The 20,793-nt window shown below is 31.6% G+C and overlaps 2 protein-coding genes across 2 annotated transcripts; both read right to left on the bottom strand.

Moving 5' to 3' along the window:
* Nucleotides 1–6,120: 6,120 nt before the first annotated feature.
* On the bottom strand, nucleotides 6,121–8,579 carry LOC145589178 (uncharacterized). Its single transcript, XM_081645730.1, has 2 exons — nucleotides 7,656–8,579; nucleotides 6,121–6,521 (listed from the first exon to the last, which is right to left on the bottom strand). The coding sequence occupies exons 1-2, from the start codon at nucleotides 8,265–8,267 to the stop codon at nucleotides 6,366–6,368; spliced, it is 768 nt and encodes a 255-aa protein (XP_081501856.1). The 5' UTR covers nucleotides 8,268–8,579; the 3' UTR covers nucleotides 6,121–6,365.
* A 2,703-nt stretch (nucleotides 8,580–11,282) lies between these two features.
* Nucleotides 11,283–16,306, bottom strand: LOC145589168 (uncharacterized). The gene is made up of 4 exons (XM_081645721.1): nucleotides 15,697–16,306; nucleotides 14,823–14,927; nucleotides 14,002–14,283; nucleotides 11,283–11,879 (listed from the first exon to the last, which is right to left on the bottom strand). Exons 1-4 carry the CDS (start codon nucleotides 16,156–16,158, stop codon nucleotides 11,679–11,681), a joined length of 1,050 nt encoding a protein of 349 aa, XP_081501847.1. The 5' UTR covers nucleotides 16,159–16,306; the 3' UTR covers nucleotides 11,283–11,678.
* Nucleotides 16,307–20,793: the final 4,487 nt, after the last annotated feature.

The raw sequence follows: 20,793 nt of genomic DNA, 5'->3' as shown, positions 1-20,793 counted from the left end.
GCCAAGTTAATCATTGATATTAAGTTTAAAGAAATGTAATTAAATGACAAATTAAAGTGTTATTGCAAGCCGTAATATTTATCAAATGAAGTCAAAATCTTAGAAAAAATTGAAAATAAATTAATAATAAAGTGTACAACAAATCAGCAAATAAGAAGGCGAGTACGTAGGGTCTGGCACACTTATATTTGGGACATCAATTATTTGAAAGAAGTTTTGGGATCATGCACTCCTCCTCTTCTGATTGCTGCTACTCTCTGACTTTCAAATGAGAGTGTTAATTAGTTTAATTTAATTAATTAAGATGCATAATTGTTTTAAGCCAATACTAGATAGCTTCCTCCCACGAGCTAATCATATTTTATCAATTAAATTTTTTAGCATAAATGTATAAGTACTTCTTTATTTGTTTTGTACTTATTGTTTTGTTTAGGTACTACACTTTATATTTTATTACTTAACCCATGATTTATGACCTTACCATGCATTTTAAATTATAAACTATGCCTACTATTATTATATTCTTCTTTTGTATTTTTAAATCATGGATTAGATTAGATGTACTATTATTGATTTTTTTGCCCATTCCTAGCCATTAGATGCTTTCTTAATGCTTATGTTTTGTTGTTCCCTTTATTATCCTTCCCCAACCTGATGTATGTACATATACGAACGATACAATTAAGTTAAGTTAATTTAATTTTAAATCAAGGTAGGGTGGGGTCAAAGACATATAGGGTTTGTACGATTTCATTTGTATATTTTTCAAAGCACTTTGATGCCACCCCAATTGGGTCATTATATTGCGATTTGAGATTTCAATAAATCTTTCTATTTTGTTAGGGGTTACGTACTTCAATTCTCACTTTTTGAAAGGGTGAGCTTTGAGTTTAATACAATGTTATCTCAAAATATATTAGCATGACATGATATCACACAAGATAACGTCTTTTTCAATTGGCATAATCTTGCAACAATTTGTATAAGGATTGGAAGGACATGAGGAGAATTGAAGGAAGCCACACATATTCCTTATCAAGGAATAAACTATACATACTGAACTAACCATCTCTTTGTTAATACATCAATTGTCTTCTTTCAGTAATTCTTTTTTCCATTATAGTGAGAAAAAAATGCTCTCCTAATTATTCTTTTCTTTTGAGTTTTTTCCAAAATATACTTTATTGTAAAAGTTAGCTCTGAATCATACTTTTGATTGCATCGATATTAATTTTTTTCTTTATTAAGGTATAGTTTACTTTAAATTGATAAGTCTTTTATATCGACTTAATTGAACAGCTATTGTACATTGTTTCCAAAAAAAAAATATCTTTCAGGTATTTCATCTATTGAGAACAACAATAGTTCTTCGTCCAATTCTTTAATATATGCTGCTCTACTTGTTCAAAATCTTTAAATCCAATGCATGTAAATATATCTAATACTCTTTCAATGATTGTACAAGGAATATAACATATTCATGTGTGATCTTGCGTTGTACATATATCTACGTCTTGATATGAAGTGTCAATATATCAACTTAGTTTAATTTGTATTTTATAATATGATACTCGTTTGAAGATATTTATTATGCTTAAACATACGCATTAAAAACTACGCAAAAAGTTCAACATAAATAGTATAAACGTAACCCTATAATAGATAATATTACTCGTAATACATAACCCTTAGTACTACTTTTACTAAAAATACAAGGAAAGATATAGTTTATTTAATTGGAAAGAAACCCGGATAGCAATTGCTCTCACTCAACTTCTCGTATAGCATAAAAACAATGTTAGATTGAAGTGCTTATCAGCATAATTAAAAAAAATATGCACATCATAGGCAATTGTGAGACCAACAAAAGGTTTGGTGATTGAAGGTGATAAAAAATAACCAAAAAAAGATGAGAGGCTAAATATTGTTAGTTTTTCTCAAGGAAGATTGTGTAGTTGATTGCCTAACTCCTTTAAACTTTGTCATAAATTTTGACATTTGCCTAACTTTGCCTTAGAAATTACTCTTGGTATTAAGATCAGTTAAACATCTTCTTAATCCTTATAAAAGCTTATTTGTGATGCTCCTAATATGGGCATTATTATACTCATGCATGTGGCCTTAATTATGTGCCTACCCCATTATTATTAAGGGATAATTAATTAACTTCTAATTGTGTAATAAGGAGTATATTCATCTCATTTTTGGTATATAATTGTGTTATTTTTTGTGGAAGGTAGTTGAGATAGACTTCATTGAATTGGATGCATTCAAATGTAATACGTAGTACTTTGATTATTGCCTTATCTTTGATATGCAACTTCATTATGAAAAATGAGTTAAGTGGGGTTGCTACTTTATGGGTAATATCTCTTGCGCAAAGCCATTTTCACACTGTTATACATGGATTACTTCGAGATTAAGAGCAAAATAAGTGTGTTTGTATGTTGCTTTACTTGACCTATGAAAGTTAGATTACTTTTAACATCATCTTAGTCGTTACTATGTATTGATACGTAATCTATGATTCTAGATGCAATGGATGCAAATAGCATTGCTGCGCATAGTTTTGAAAGGTACTCCCTGAGTCCTTTTTTATTTATTTTTGGTGTTCTAATTTGACTTTTGTACTATTCACATTATTCACTTGGAGTAATGTTTGTGATTTATACCATACAAAGTAAAAAATGATTACTCCATATATGATATTTATTGGGTTCATGTTAAAGTATAATTTTCAAATATCAACTTTATACATTTTGGTAATTAAAAAAAAAATATTATTGTTTAAAATTTTACATTTTCATACGTGCTCAGTTAAAACCGAGCGAACACTTAAAAAAAAATTAAGTATTCCACTAAGCTATGTCTACATCATTTGTCCCTTAATTGAGGTTCTTTCTAAAAAAACAAAAACAAAAAAAAAAAAAAAACTTAATTTACCAGAATTAATTTTTTTTTAATAAAAAAAATAAATAATAATAATAAAAAATAAAAAAAGGGTTGGTGAGCTGATGTAGCATGTATCCTGGGGATTCCAGAGCCAGTTACTATGTAATATGTATGATCAAGGTCGGGTTCAACAAAACGTAAGGTCTAGTAAGAATGCTCGCGTACAAATTAGGTCAACATGTTAGCTAAATGTAAAAGTTTTGTTTTCTTCATCTTATGTTTATGAAATATAAAGTTAATTTTTACTGATTATGGTGTGCTCAATTTAGCTAATTTTCACTTACTAAACTTAACTGAACTTATATAAACCTATTAGACCTTTTATATTTGTAATTTAAATGTATAACTCTTATCAGAACTTATCTATCCTAAACTGAAATTATGTGAATATGAAATAAGTGAAAATAAGGTGAACAAAATCCTTTTACAAAGTACTTATATTTGATAAATTAGATTTAATTATTTTTCTTTGAAACTTAATTTTAATTATTACAAATCTTAATTTTAAAACTTTTTTTAAGTTGATAAGTGCAACTGTTAAAGGCATAAGGCAAAATATTAGCCAACAATCTATTTCATAGGAAATGATTGGATCTAACGTGGTTCGGTAAGTTTTGTACTTCCAACTTCCGAAGAGTGCAAATTATGGCCCATAAACTGGGAAAAAAAATAATAGCACACACAAATTGTATTTGATGTGGTTTGGGTATTTGAGAATATGATAAGTATACTTTTATTTTAGACCCTAGTTCAGAATATAACTCCTCACCTTGCATAAAAATAGATTTCCAACTAATTGTTTATCCATAAAGTTTCAATAAAAATACGCATAAAAAACAAATATCATAAATTCGATACATACTTCTACTCATTCAAATGAGAAATTTAATTAAATCATTAAACAAGTTAATTACAAAAGGCAATATGTGGAGAGAATAATCCATATATGAGTCAGGAAGTTATCTGTTATATTTACAAGTCAGTTAGACTACTCCATCTATAACAGACGACTAAACTTGTTTGTAATTAGACTCTCTACTATTCCACTAACGTGGGTTTGGTTCAACCAAATGAAGATTTATCATGATACCATATTGTATCATGATCCTATAGATTACCACTCCCAAAATGGAATAGCCTATTGACTAAAATATGCAAGATGAATGAGTTTTAAGGATTTGCTCATATATTTGGACAAGTAACCCAACAAAATTATTTTCCCCAAATTTCGGTCATTAGACCTAGTTATTAAAAAAAAATTAAAAAAAAAAAAAACTTCCAGTAAGCATATTGGTGACCTACATATTAAAGATGGGCTCGCGTGTGAAAGGGAATGCGGAAAAAATATTCAACATATTAATGTTGTTCACTTGTTCTACATCATAGAAGAACAAGGATGATGAGCTGAAGACTAATACAAGTACAATTTTACAATCTTATCTATTATCGATTTATCGATACTTAAGAATCAAAATTGGCCAAATGATTGGAGGCTTTCCTTTTACCTTGCATGTGAAATTCCTAATTTCTCCCCTACTTACAATGGAATTTCCCTTACCCCCAAAAAAAAAAAAAAAAAAAAAAACCTATTACGAAGTACTCCGTAGTTTTTTTTAGTGACTATAGTTCTTGTGTTGCGGCCTTGTGGGGCTGAGGCTGTTTAAACTTCAAAGGTATACCGTATACAATGTCTAATGTTAAGTGTCTAATAATAGCGACCAAATATCCGCTTGGAAATATGAACATACCTAGTGGATCTGGACCATGACCTTTGTTACCTTGGGCCTTTTATAGTTTTATTAATTGGTACAACTCCAACTAAGCAGTCCGTTTTAAAGGTTAAGTTTAATTATAATAGGAGGTGCAGTCATTATGTATTACTCGTATTATTATGATGTACAGTCTTACAATTGTTATCAAAAAGAATAATTTACCATAGAATAATAACATTATCATCTACAATACAATCTCTTAGTCTTTGCTAAGAAGATTACGTTAAATGATCCCATATATATAAAAAAACAACGTATTCATGATTGTTTTAGAAAATAAGTTAAAAGGAAAACAAGTTCAATAAGTGAATATCAAATGAATAGAGCATACCCTAATTCATGCCTTAGATTCACATGAAAAACATGTACGTTAATCGAAGATTCGCTTGTGTCCAACAAACAGATTTACTAGTTCAAATGCACCCTCTTATGCTAATGTAAGAGAGTACTAAACCCTTAAGGCATTGCTTAAGCAAATGCTATAAATATACTCTTTTTCGTAATTGGTTATCATTTGTAGACATTGTAGTACGGTACTGTCCTATTCACAACTTGAATTGAACTTTCCCAGTTTACAAAGGAGTCCTGGATGTTTTGAAAAGGACCTCTCAACTTAAGACCATGCATGTCGTTGTTGCGTTGCAACACTTCTTTCTCTAGCATACGTCAAAGGGAAGTACACATTTATAACAAAAGAGGATTGATGCGAAATATCAAACGAAAATAGATCTATATGTTACTCCGTATGGAAGTAGTAGTAGTAAAAGAGCACCTCCTCACTTCGATTTCAATATCGAAGATTGTTTATAATTACACTCGTTCCATCAATGCAGCCGTTTGACAAATTACAATAACTATGATCGATCAAGAATTGTTCAAAAAAGTTAAGCTTAACTGTTACAAAGGATACATTCTATTCATTCTAATTTTCATCTTTATGAACGTAAGATAATGCGTGGCTTGGATGTGTCAATGTTAATTTAAGGGTCTGTTCTGATTTACTAAACTGAGATGAACTGAATTGTTTATGGGAGAAAAAAAAAATTAGAAATTGAACTGAACTGATTGGAGCTGAACTGAACTGAACTGAAATTAAGCCAAAGAGAACAGACCCTAATTATTCGATAGGACATTCAATAGATTTCGAAGAGTTAAAGCTTGAAACTGTTCATAAAGTTAAAGCATGCAATTTCAGTCATTTGAACATAATAGAAAAAACCTTACACCTTGTACAAATAGTTGTAAACTTGTAATATAGCCGAAATAGTCATAAGATCGTCACCATTCCAAAAACAATACAAGATCATACATTCATACCATATCCTTAATTATACACCGTGATCATAGTGCATAATATACACCACAAAAGCATCTAGACTACGTAAAACATCTACTGTAAGTCATAACTTGATTAATCGTATTAATATTTGAAGTGGCAAGAAACATGTACAAGCAGAGCTTTCCAACCCAAAAATATACTATAAGCAGACAAACTTTGGTATACAAAACTACAAAACGTGTTTCACTATTTACTCCCTAGGAAACCTTTTCTTTTTCTTCTGCATCTTCAATTCTTCATTCATCAAATCAAAATCATCTTCATTTTTGTTTTTTCTAATTTTTTTTTTTTTTTTGGTACCATTAATCAGCTCTTTGTACAGTAGTTTTAAAAATCAAAACATACAATTTCTGATCCAAAGAAAAATAGAGAAAACCACCAACAGAATGAGTGACAAATGACCCAAAACTGGTCCCAACAATACAATGCCAAGCAGGTCCATAAACTCCATCAAGTTCCTGCATTCATTCAATTCAAAGCTAGTCAAATTTTCTACGCATTTGACCAACCAATATCTTTATATGGATTTATTTGACATGACCAACAACAATATGGGTCCCATTTTTGAAGGTCTGAAATTCATGCAAATCTTATTGCCCACCTTAACATTAATTATTAATTATATTATATGGTTTTATTATATTGGTCACATTTACATTGACTATTCAAACCTAATTAAGGGTGTCAAAGATATGGTTTATTTTAGTTGATTTTTCCCATTTTAGTGAATCTAGTATAATTGCATTGATATATTGCATTCATGATTCATCAAGTGTCAAACAACTTAGGTCTGTTATAGCACTTAAATGTATGTTATTTTCACTTGAACTTATTAAATTTGATTGAATTTACTCGACTATAAACCTTATTAGAACGCACTCTTAACAAGGTTGTGTACATCTAAATATCCAGTCCCTTCGATCCACGATAAATGGGAAGAAGGGAAACCTCTCTTCAAGGGTAATGCAAGATGGAACAATGTTGTTGATGTTCAACATCATTATAATGACTACCAAAGATTACTCTAATTTACAATAGAGTCATAATAACATTACTCTAGTTTTCCTACCTAATGTTTTTTCAACTATAGTCTTATTTTTGTACCTACTCTTCAAAGTTCAAATGCAAAACGGCAGAATGTGGACCCCAAATCTGACCAAAAAAATTCAATTACACACCTATGACCTACTGTCATATCATTTCTCTGAGCATGAATAGTCAATTAAACAGTATTCATTTCAAAATTTGGCCATGTTTCTATTGTTTTGGGATCATCAAATCATATTCAAAACAAAATAACTGTAATTAACTAAACCTATTAGTCATTCAACAAATCATAATCTTTCACTCAACTTATTTTATCCAAAACCAAATCTATTGGACTGATCTTTAATGATTTAACAGCCAGAACATTTACTACCCTTCTTTTCAATAAATTTGGTGTATATCTTCACTCAATCTCATGAAAGCACACATTTCAAAAACACAAACTCGCACCTTACTAGTTCAAATTACATTATCAACGCGACTATTAATCCCGAACCAACCATAAACAACAAAAACATTAAGAAAAACAAGAGAAAAAATAGTACCTTTTTGAGTGACAAAGCAAGGGTCTTAGAAGTGAATTTCTCAAGACTATCCTTAATCTTCCTAGCAAAACCAACAGCATGAATCTGCATAAATGGTGGCATATCAGCAGAAACAACTTTAGCACAATTAGTCACCAAGAAATTAGCCAACTCCACTTTTGCATCACTAAATGACCTTCTTTTATCAATCCCATTAACCACTAATGATGGTTGTTTAACCACCATAATCTTACTATTATTAGTATTATTACTTTCTTTCTCTAAATTTTTCACTTCTTTCTCTTGAACAACAACCAAAGACTTATTTTTGGCACTTTCTAAAACAACCCTTTTCTCATTTTTCCCAAAATTTTGATTAGAGGGGTCTAAATTAACAGATTTAGAGATGGGTTTAGCTTGTAATTGGGAGTTAATTTGTTTGATAGGAAGTGGGTTTTGGGTGTTATTGGGCTTTGTTGGATTGGGCCGAAGCCGTGAGAAGTGGTTGGTGAGGTTGTAAACGGTGGAAGTTGCGGTGGTGGACGGTTTAGGGTGGCGTTTTCCGGTGGTGGGTTGAGGTTGAGGTGGGTCCGGAGTGGCTAACTTGCGCCGGTGGGTCGGGTTGTGGGCCATATTTGTGGGTTAGGGTTTGGTTTGATTGTGTATTTTGTGAAGGTTGAGTTGAGAAGTGGGTTTTGGTGGTAAGTTGCGCCGATTGATGACTCAAAATATGACTAAGTTTTTGGGGTGTGGAAAAAATGGGAGAAATGAAGGGGAAAAAATGGGAAAATGGTAAAGTGGGGTCCTTAAGTAACATGCTTTTACATGCGTTTAGTGCAGAAAGTGTGTGAAATGGGGACCACTTTACGTGAGTTTTGACATATTGTCTCTTTTAACCAAAGTTCAATTACAAATTAACATTGTTTAATTGTTTGATTAATTAGCTATGGCTCTGAGGACTTCAGCTTAATTTCACTTTAGTTCAGTTTAGTTCAATTCAACTTCAATCAGTTTATTTTAGGTTTTAATTTCCTTATCTTATAAAATGTTTATTTCAACTCAGTTCAATTCAGTAAATGTGAACATGTTATAATTCTTTACAGCTTATCTTAATTAGTTATAAAGTTTGTTTTTCTTAGACAATATTACAGGTACATAAATTTGTTTATTTGAATAAATATAGACAAAATAAGTTTGAAATAGATAGAATATATAAATTTAAACAAAGTTTAGATGAGTTTAAATAATACTACTTACTTAAATTAATTGTTATGTAGGTTAATACTCGGTAGTCTAGGCTCTTTAAAGTACATGGCAATTAGATCATGAATCTAGCCCTCACGGTTAATATAATCACCTGTTAATCAGTGTTACAAATATTTGATTACTTAAAGTTTATTATGTAGGGCTTGTTCACATTTACTTAATTTCAGTTCAGTTCAGCTCTAATCAGTTCAGTTCAGTTCAGATCCAATCAGTTCAGTTCAGTTCAGCTCCTAATTTCTCTCTCTCATAAAATATTCATTTCATCTCAGTTCAGTTCAGTTCAGCTCCAATCAGTTCAGTTCAACTTAATTCAGTAAATGTGAACATGCCCTACCTAGTTGTACACATTTTTTTAAGGAAAAAAAAATGTACACATATTTCCCTATCTACTTTGCACTAAAGATAGAAATTCAGTGAAAGAAATTACTAGAAGTTCAAGTGAAGGAATCACCAATGCTCCCTTTCATGAGTATCCGTATGTTATTTACATTTATGATATTACCAATATTATTTTTTTTTATCTAAATTAAATCACAAGGACAATATAAATTACAAATAATCCAATGAGAATGAAATATTAGATCTTGTAACCTACAATATTATACACAGACTATCAGACTTAGAGTCTGTTCACATTTAAACTGAACTGAACTGAAGTAATTGAAGCTGGACTGAATTGAACAAAATAGAGCTGAAATTAATATTTTATAAGAGAAGGAAATTAAGAGCTAAAATGAAATGAATTGATTGGAGCTAAACTGAACTGAAATTAAGCTGAAATGAACATACCCTTAATCACTAGGAGAAATAGCTTATTAGTTGATGCAACAAGAATTTTGATATTTAACTTTCACTTGTGTGTTAGACTATTTGTACAGTGTAGGAAACACATTTCTTGTTCCTAATTGAAAGAAGAAGAAGGAAAAAAAAAAGTGCAGGCAACACGTGAAATGGAATATAGACAAACTTAATCAAAATTTGGCATTCGTTTAGGTTGTAATTGTCTGGTAGGCTGCTTTTGTCTCGTGCTGTAATTGCGATGATTAACATTAGATACTAATTTAAATTGTTGTCCCCACTTACTAATTCTGGTTATGTTATAGCCAACATAGCTAGGTAATACTTTTTCCCGCAAATGAATGCTCAAGTAATTCATGTGATTAAACCTATAAACCAAGACATTCAAAATGATTTGCCACTAGTACTAATAATACAAACCAGTCAAATCAAGAACAATGATTTAGGGCTTGTTCATATTTACTGAACTGAGCTGAACTGAACTGAACTGAACTGATTGGAACTGAACTGAATTGAAATGAATATTTTATGAGAGAGGGAAATTAAGAGCTGAACTGAACTGAACTGAACTGATTGGAACTGAACTGAACTGATTGGAGCTGAACTGAACTGAAATTAAGTAAATGTAAACAGGCCCTTATTTAGACACTAACCATTCAGGCTAGCAATTCAAAATTTTGGGAAATAATATTTTGTTGATGATATTATTAAAGATAATTTTCAACATCATAAGTGAGCTGGAGCGAAATCTCATCCGTTTCTACACAAACTCCTTTCAACAATGATGACGAGTGCATACCAGAGGGTAAAATTTAAAGCTTATCTCGAATGTACCAAACTTACTGTGTTATACGAAATACGAGTACTGTAATTAATTAATTATGTATTGGTTCAAGTAATGATGTGCTCTCTTTGATCATTTATAAGGATGAGTTAAGAAGTTCTTTTTTCATAAATAATTTCAATTCAAGGGAGAATTCTTATAGGTGCACGTATATGATAATATGCAAAATCGACATGGAAAAGATTGGTACTCGTATATATATATAACTAGTCTTGTATTCCTAGGCAACATGGATGGTGCACACGCTTGCGAATGACATACGTGCAAGGCCACACGACACGCAATACTTGCATATCAGGGCCAGCCGTGCAATGCATGAACTCTTATTATTTGAATACAGAGACGCTTGGTGATAGAGAAATTGAACCTTGTAATGAGGCACATGTGACGATATAAATCCAAACTTATCCATTGTTGGATTATTATCATCCATCCACAGGCAGTGTAGGTTTGCACAGGATGTGTCAAATACTCAAATTCTTATGTATAAATTCGTGGTCCAGCTGAAATTGGAGAGTAGTTCATTGCTGAAAATATGCCGAGGCCTTGGCTCTTTTAAATAACATGCCAAAATCCATAAAGCTGAACTTTCTAGGATTCAGCCAAATCATCTACTTGGGAAAGACATGCATCAATGATTACATAATAGAAACAACATGAAGAAGAAGCAGAAGCAGTATAGATTTGCATTATTCCATATGACTATACGAGTGAACCCAATTATACATATACGAGTTGGTGCTAAACCAAAATGGACTTTACACAGCCTTATAAAGACGTTAAAATTGCATAAAATTCTGTTTTTCTATCAATTCATTTACATCCATTACAAAAATCACCCTGATATACAACCCAAAATGAACACCAAGAACCGAGCTAACAATAATGTACGTTGAAATTCCATGGCACAACACCATACATCAGGATTTCAGGAACTATATGCAGTACAAGTAACAAATACTACTAAATCAGTACAGCCGCGTTTATATTTGCAAATTTAATTATCTAACCTAGTAGATACTACCATTTACTGCAAGCAATCAACAAAATCAAGCTTTGTCCACCAAAACGGAGCATTAAACCTTATCTAATTTATACGCCTAGTATGTCTGAACTTGAGATTGAATATAAGGGCATTAATTCCATGGGCTTGGCTGCCGAGCATCTCTAAAACCTGAAGTGCCACCAGAAGCAGCAGGGGAAGGTGAAGATGCAAAATAGTTTGTCCCAGATACAGACACGGTTGGCAAGTTTGATGGGTGACCCTGATTTCCTGAGGGAGCAAAACGTGAGGGACTGCCAGCAGCAACCAATGCTGCTCGTGAAGGATGAGGAGCCTGCACAAGCAAATAACATCTGAGCTGAATGTAACTAATGGATCTTTATTTCCTTCATTAAATTATTATCACATACTCCATAGAGAGCAACAAAAAAGTAACAAATTTCATTATTAAAGTCTTAAAGACATCTTAAAAGGACATTCATGCAGGACAAAACTTATTTACGGACTGCTATTTCAATGATTTGTATTCCGGTATTAAAAGGCCACTTGTGTTTAAAATGAAAATATTTTTTAATATATTTTCCAAGAATACAGGATGCAACTGATGGTTTTCTTTTCCTTTTTATTTTTTATTTTTTAATGCTCCCACAGAGCATGAACTTCTGATAGCGAAACAGAACAGTTATTTATCATTCATTAAATTGAATAAAATGTCATGATCAAAAGGCACTAGCAGAGAGCGAAACAAAGAATTCTTTCTACAAATTAAACCAGTTGATTAACAAATCATAATAGACAAGAATCAGAAAAATCACCCACCATTTATAGCATTGTTCCCAAATTGCTGATTTATGTAGTGCACATGTACATATATACACTTGGCCTGTATATCATGGCCATCTAAAAATAAATATTTCCACTTTACCTCATGGACAAAGATTGAGAATAACTTGCATCAGATCACTTAAATTTTCCTATATGTAAATTATATATACATGTAGGCATCCTCCCTTACACGCAGATGTCACTGAAACTATATCATTATCTTATCAGGCTCACCAGCTCCAACAAGGCACCCCGTTCATCTATGCAACAATAGCTTTTAACATTTACACTAATTATATATCTTATCTTCTTACTGCTTTCTTCTTTCCTGGTGGTTAATCTTTTTTTTTTTTTTTTTAATAATTATAGTAGATTTTGTTATCCATAATTCCCTCTAGATCAACAACAAATTCTTCAACCTCAATTAATTTGCAGTACACATCTTCAATTATTGTTTACTTCCCAATCATAGAAAGTCTTCGATTCCAAACCAATTAAACACATAGTATGATACTGTCACAAAATATGCATGCCTATCTTCAAAAATCAAAGGAATGCTAACCACTCACAAGGCTTGCAGTCATAACATCTTGAGATGTGAGCCATGTGACAAACAAGCATCCAAATAAAACTCATTCTTACTCGGTCATATCTCTTCAATCGTACTATTGTAAAAGGAGGCTAAGAAGATTTCAATTAATAATATCCTACTCACTCTTCATCCGACATTGACAGCTTGTTTGGTAGTTTCTAGTGAAAGAAGTAAATGGAAAGAAAAGAAGAAATTGAAAAAGAAAATAATTATACATTATTTTTAGATGCTTGGTTAAATGGAAAGAATTGAAGAAAATCCAATACTTGGTTACATATTAAGCCTATTAAAATGAAATACAGGACTAGAAAAAAAATGAAATCAAGGGAAGGCAAGTGAATAAAAAGGTTAACACTTTTAGATTTTAATTTATTTTTTTTTATCCTAAGTGTCTCAATTCCTCCAATTTTGGAGATGGAAACTGGAAAGTTTACAATTGTCCTTTCCTTTCCTACCAAATCCAACATACAAAGTATATTATACAACCAAATGGAAAGTCATTCATTTCCTTTCCCTTCCTTTCTTCTCCAGCCAAATCCTCTACTAAATAAGCTGTAAAGATCCAGCAACCAAATTTAAAAAATTTTAAAAATAAACTTCTTACTAACAAGTTTTCATAAATAATCACCAAAAGAGACTTCCTATCCAACTTTAAACCTGTATCAAAACCAAATCGCCTATTACTCGTCAGATCTCAAATTAACAATACAGGATACACCAAACAAACTTACACTCCCCCCCCCCCCCCCCCCCCAAAAAAAAAAAAAAAACCCGCGTCAAATTAAAGATGCAGTAGCCACATATTTACATGGATAGAACAGTTAATACTAGCGCTACTTTGACATAATGATCAACAATTACACACATCCACCAAAAAAGGACAAAGGTAAAGTAACTAGCTAGAAATGACAGAAAATCAAGGGAACAGATAAATTTTTGCACATTCATTTTCAAGCAGTTTTCACAAGTCACGTCCTTTTCACTTTACAAAATCATAGAAAGAAGGGTAAGTGAGATAATGAAGTTGATAAAAATTTACCGCATTATGCTGGAAATATGGCGCTCTTCTGAGAGCAGACTCTGCAGAGGGTGAAGTACTGCTCATGCGGAGCAATTGTCTAGATTGTGGGTTATTATTTACAGCATCATCTCCTTCACCTCCTTCCATATCAACATTAAGATTTACCTCTGAACCTGTTCTAGGTGTAGCATGACGAGTCATTGACCCAGAGTCATTTGAAACATCCACTTGAAGAGGAAGAGGAGGTCGGCTTGCTTGCATACTACTTCGTCTCTTTAGTTCTTCTTCTGCATTCAAAATCTTTATACACGCAACCAAAAAAAAGAGTCAAGTTAGGGATAATGAAAGGGTAACATATGAAAGAAGTTAGATTGGTGCATGAGGAAACAAAAGCAACTATGGTGGACAAATGAAAGGGTAACAAGTGGAAACAAAAGCTACTATGGTGGACAAGATTGGCACTACTAAACCCATATGTAATGAACTAAATACACCAAGATGAGTCCTAAAGTGTAAAGACGCAGAAAGAAACATTCAACTAAATGACATAAGACTTTGACTAATTACAAGGATAAAAGATACTTGTATAACCATAAGATCAGTAACAAGGGAATATAAATCTGGAGGAAATTGCTCTGATATGATGTGCAATCTAGTTCCATACATGAGATTCATTCAACAAACAGCTGAAGTTATGCAAAACAAACATATCAAAAACCTATACGAAAGTACAAACCCCGTACAGGTGAATACAGAGAAATCTAGAGCCAACATTAGCAAGTCATAGACAACAGCTGCAAGGCAAGTACCCAGTCAGACAAGGCATAAATAAGCCTTACCTGCTTAAGCGCTTGTACTAAATTGTGTTTCTTTTCATTTAATATATGCAACTTTTCCTCAACCTCTCTCTTCCGCTTCTCTTTTTCATCAACTTTGTCATCGCCCTGTGTTCAATGGTAAACAATTTCAGTTATGCACCACTGTAAGCTTGATAAAGATCAATATATAGCAAATTGGAAATGCTTGAAACTATCAAAGAGAAAAAGGAGAAAAATAAGCTAATGCCTTCCGCTTCAAGTTTCAGGCCATCAACAGAGCATCTCACTAGCGAAAAAGTTCTATGAATTGATTACATATACTATAATTTCTGAACTATTCAATCATAACACTCATAAGCAGCATTCTATTGACATAAAAATAAAAATATTCTCTTTACTAGTCTATGTCACACACAAAACAATTTCATCATTATGTTGCAAGATTAACTTAGGAAGCCTGGTGTTCATAATGACGACTACCCATTGAAAGAACAACATACAAAGGACAAACAGGCAAACAGCATAGCTCCAACAGAATTATAGTCATACAAACGATAATACATGAAAAATGCAGCTCCCTATCTTACCATCTCTAGTCAACCAAAGCCATCACCACCTCCCCATTTCCCAATTATCTCGCTTAAAATATCAATGCACTATTACTTTTCCATTCGAAAAACCCAATGTACTACGACAACACAATATAATTTCAAACACATAAAACAAAATAAATTCAAGTTATCTAATTTAACAATCAAATTTGAAATGGGCAAACCAGTTAACCACATTATCATAATTGACAGTAAATTAGCAATCAGGCATAAAAATCCAGCAGAAAAAATCCAATAAATTGAAAATTATAAACTAAATTATAAAATTGGAGAAGAAATTATACCTCTAAAGTAGTAGCAACAGGAGCACTCTCCTTCTCCTTCTCCTTCTCCTTCTCATTCTCCTTCTCTTTAATTTCAACCAGCATCTTAACACCCTCATCAATCACCAATGGCGGATGATCCCACGGCGCAGAATCACCAGCATCACTCATTCTAACATCAACAGTAACAACATCAGTAGATGGTTCATGACCCAAATTAGGGTTTTCAACACACTTGAAATGCGATTGATTAGACGGCGGCGGCGGTGGAGGTAACGAATTGACAGGATTCAAATCAAAATTAGGGTTAGGGTTTTCGACGGAAGAAGAGGAAGAAGGGAGAAGAGAGAGAGCCTTGGAACGGCGGCAAAGAAGAGATCGGAAATCCTTGATAGAAATACCATGAGTCGGCATTAACCACCTTCTTGGTACGTCGGAAGGTAATCTATGGAGGTTTCCTCTGTACAGTGAAATGGCCACCATTGTTGTTTCTCTCTCTTCTGTTATCTCTTTGGTTTGATGTTTCGTTTTCTGTTGCTCATTTCATGTCCTTTCTCATGTTGTTGTTGGGGACTTGCGTCATTGCGTGTGTTATGTTGGTTGCCACCCGACGCCTTTTTGTTTAAACGGAAACGGATGCAACAAAGATTAACGAAGAGTGAACGACAAACTCGTATAGAGCTAGGGTTTGTTCTCATACGTTTATTTTTAGTTCACTTTAATTCAGTTCAGTTTAGTTTCTAATTTCCTTCTCTTATAAAATATTCATTTCAATTCAGTTCAATTCAGCTGAGTTCAGTCAATGAGAATAGGCCCTTTGGGTCAGTTCTCTTCAACTTAAGTTCAGTTCTGTTCCTAATTCTCTTCTCTCATAAAGTATTCAGTTCAGTTTATTTTAGTTCAGTTCAGCTCAACTCAGTAAATCAGAACAGACCCTTAGTGGTTCTAAGCTTCAAACTTTTTAAATAAAGTGCAAATATTTGCATTCTCGAGACTAGCTACCATTTAATGGTCCCTCGTCAAAACGACGTCGTTTTGTGGTATGGTATGGAGCCCACTCTTATTTGGTTGATCCTTCTTCTAAACGACGTTGCTTTCTTTTTCACCTTATATCTCCAATTTTATTTTCTAGCTATATTAGTTTCCTTTGTTGAGTATATAAAGTATTTGTTTTCACATAATTCAAAATTTCTCTTCTTCTGTATTTTACATTATTTTCTCTCTCATTGTTCATATTCGATTTTTTTTTTCTAATGCTGAATTGTTCTACATATTCAAGGTATTCAAGTTTTTCGATTTTTTTGTTTATGAATAACAATGGAGCTTGCTACTGATTGTTCATCTGCAATTCTTCCTTCATTATTGGATGAATGTAAGTTTATTTATTGCTTTTTGGGAAATTCTTACCGGTAACACCCAACTTTTGTTTTTTCTCAACGGTAGAATGCAAAATTTTTTATTATCATTGGTAATCACCAATTAGTAATACTAATTTACTGGTAACATTAATGAAACATTTACCTAATTATCGACTAACCATGGATTAATAATAACACACACTACAAAAAAAAAATGAGAATAGACAACATTTAAGATTGCAACACTTGCAGAAATGTTACTCTTAATAATCTAACGCAACAATATTTATTCGTTACCTTAAACTAAAGAAATAGAAAAAAAAAAAAAAAAAAAGTGTTGCTCTACACTATATAAGGCAACAGTCGCTTAAAGTGTTACCTTTTTCTTCTCTAAGACAACAAATATAATAATTGTTGCATGAAAAGATAACAATAACAAAACTATTGTTTAAAAATGTAACATTAATATCTATGTTGCCATCTACGGCAACATTTATATTAAAAAGACAACATTATATATATATAAGCACGTTTGGTGGAGTTGGTGGGGAACTCAGCTTAAGTTCGAGCCCTACCAACTACTAAATGCTTGGGATCGGAGTGGCAACATTTCGAAATATATTTGAATTGTCTCCTTAGATGACAACATTTTTCATTTGTTGTCTTTGTAAAAGTGTTGTCTTATGTATCATTTTACCTTGGCTTTCAAAATTGTTGCCTTTGAATAAAAATGTATTGCCTTATGAATAGACAACGGTGACATATATTACGCCTTATATGTGTTGCCTTAGCTACAAGGCAACACTTTTTTAATATTAGGCAATGGTTTTGCACTGTTACCTTTGCTTTATTTTGTTGTAGTGACAATTACAAACCTACCCTTCTAAAAAATCACTTCCCTCCAAAGTTATATGCTATTTTCCCTCCTTAATCAATTATCCCTTTATATAAACCTTAAACAACCCAATTCTATTCGTACTCCTTGTTCTTCTTCTTCTCAATTTCTTTTAATACTACCATGGCTAAACAAAATGCTCCAGCGAAAGATTCTTGAGACAGGAGGTCAGCTATAGGGAATGAGTCACCGTGATCTGCGACAATACTCAATTGTTTTCCAGTTAGATTAACAACAGAATTTGCAAGCTGACTTGCCATTAGTATACTAGATGAAGCCCTGAAGTTATTTGATTTAAATAGGGGCAATTGAGTCATTTCGTAGCTAATTTTCCACTTAACATAGTAACCATGGTTAAGGACTTAGGTAAAAGTTTCATTAATGTTACCAGTAAATTAGTATTACTAATTGGTGATTACCAATGATAATCCAAAATATTATATTCTACCATTGAGAAAAAACGGAAGTTGGGTGTTACCGGTGAGAATTTCCCTTGCTTTTTTGATTCAATGTAGTTTCTAATTATTGAATAATTTTGTGTGTTATTTTTTATTCCTTCTTTACAGTTGATTATGTGTATATTCATGGTTTAAGTTTATTTACCAGAAACAAAAATGAACATTTATTAAAAAAAAAATAATGATTGAGTAATTGAACATTGCAAAATATAAAAATGAGCATTTATAGTATAAGAATAAATAAAGAGACTATGAAACTGAAAAAAAAAATAATACTATTACATCTAATGTTATATAACTTAACATTTCAGTTGTAAAAAATGAATTTATCATTTCATAGTTTCTTTAATGTTATTGTTTAATGTCAATGCAATAAAAAGTACGCATGTATTTTGTACACTTTTGTGTAAGTAAATGTTCATTTAGTAATTGAACTTTACAATATAAAAAAATAAGCATTTATAATATAAGATAAAATAAAGAGACTATGTCACTGAAGATATATATATATACACACACACATTTATTTACTAAGAATGAATATCATACTGTATGAAATGAACATTTAATTATTGAGAAATTAAATACAAAATTATTGTATGAAATATTCAGTTATATAATATTATATGTACACTTTTTTTTTCTTTTTTTTCTCTCTAGTTTCATATATAGTCTCTTTATTTTACTCTTATATTATAAATGTTCATTTTTATATATTGTAATGTTCAGATTTTAATTTTTATTATTCTAGTAAATGTTCATTTTTTTTTTGTTGTAAATGTTTATTTATGTTGCGCGAGACCAGCAGCTATGGATGGGCGCATTCCAGCTAAAAATTTGCGATACAATAGGTCCATAGTAAGGCCATGTTTAGTTCAACTTATTCATCTTATTTTTACTAAACTGAAATTATTTTTGTTGAACTTAAATTATTTTGCTGAACTTAAATTATATTTTACTAAGCTAAAATTAATTTTACTGAAATGAAATTATTTTTGCTCAACTGAAATTATTTTTACTGATTTTATGTTATATTTCCTCTTTAAAGTTACTGATTTTTACTAAACTGAAATTATTTTTATTGGACTAAACTTATTTTTAATGTAATGAACTGAACTTATTATTGCAAATTTGAAATTATTTTTAATTTTTATAAGGTGAAGTGAACATGTAGAGGTGATTATTGGGCAGGCTGGACCGGGAAAAATAAGCCCACTTCTCGGGCTGGGTTTGGTTGGGCCAAGCTTCGTGGGCGGAATTTTTTGCCCATACCTGCCCAAAAATGGTCGGGTCGTACGGGCTTTTCGGGTCGGGCCTAAAAAATAAATTAAATGTGTATGAAAACGCATTCTTAAGCTCGCAAATTAAAAAAAAAAAAAAAAAAAAAAAAAAAAGGGGCTGGGTTGGGTCTAACCTGATTTTGGGCCAAAAAATTCTACCCAAAATCCAGCCGAGTTGGGCCGGGCTAACTCTAATCACCTCTATGAATATACCTTATTTTGATAAATTATGTACTAATAAGGGCCTGTTCTGATTTACTGAACTGAATTGAGGGACTGTTCTTTTACGTTAAAATTCAGTTCAGTTCAGTTCAGCTCTTAATTTCCTTCTCTTATAAAATATTCATTTCAGTCCAATTCAGCTCAGTTCAGCTAAGTTCAGTTAATGAGAACAGGCCCTGAATTGAAATGAGCTGAATTGTTTATGAGAGAAGGAAATTAGGAACTGAAATGAAATTAAGCTGAAGACAGATCCTAATTATATATATTGATCCTTATACTTAAATTCAATACGAAGTTTTTTTTTTAATTTTATTTTTTTTACAAGCATTATAGAGTATAAATTTGCAAAGTGCTTAAAATAGCTTATTATTGTATCTCTAAAATTAATTATAAATAATAAAAAAAAAATTGTGATTAAGTTTGTTGATGTAAAGGCAAAAATTATATCTAAGTAATATATGAAGAAAAAAAAAAACACCCACACAAAAACACAAAAAAATAATAGGAAAAAATCAAAAATTTGGTTGGTTTGAAAAAATATTCAAACACTAACCTGTATGATAAAAATTAAATTTTAAAAATGGACTAGTACAAATTGATCGATTAACTCGTATAATATTTAAATTAAAAAGAAAATCAACATTTAACAGTTAAAACTTAAAAGAACTTTTAATACAAATCACGTAACTGGTAGGTACAATATTAAAATCATCAAATGAGTAATCAACATCTAATAATTGAAAATTTCAATTATCTTCAAGTTTTGAAAAAATTGAAATCTGAAACCTAAGCTAAAGTAATACGATAAAATGGATGAACAAAAGTTAGGGGAAGTTATTGTGCATTGGGGTTATTCTAGACTTTGTATTGATGGAATTGGTTTTAAGTTTATAACTTTTCAAACG

This window comes from Chenopodium album, chromosome 2, assembly GCF_948465745.1.
Source record: "Chenopodium album chromosome 2, dcCheAlbu1.1, whole genome shotgun sequence".
NCBI classification, from domain to species: domain Eukaryota; kingdom Viridiplantae; phylum Streptophyta; class Magnoliopsida; order Caryophyllales; family Amaranthaceae; genus Chenopodium; species Chenopodium album.
Note: the sequence above shows the minus strand (reverse complement) of the source record. Positions and strands in the feature narration are given on the sequence as shown.

Bases quoted from the DNA above. Each gene is read 5' to 3' on its own strand.
- LOC145589168 (XM_081645721.1), bottom strand. From the start codon at position 16,158: ATGGTGGCCATTTCACTGTACAGAGGAAACCTCCATAGATTACCTTCC. The intron at 14,284-14,822 runs GTAAGGCTTATT...GCGTGTATAAAG, and splicing joins TAGTACAAGCGCTTAAGCAG to ATTTTGAATGCAGAAGAAGA. The intron at 11,880-14,001 runs GTAAATTTTTAT...TTGCTTGTGCAG, and splicing joins CATATTTCCAGCATAATGCG to GCTCCTCATCCTTCACGAGC.
- LOC145589178 (XM_081645730.1), bottom strand. From the start codon at position 8,267: ATGGCCCACAACCCGACCCACCGGCGCAAGTTAGCCACTCCGGACCCA. The intron at 6,522-7,655 runs GTACTATTTTTT...GAATGAATGCAG, and splicing joins TTGCTTTGTCACTCAAAAAG to GAACTTGATGGAGTTTATGG.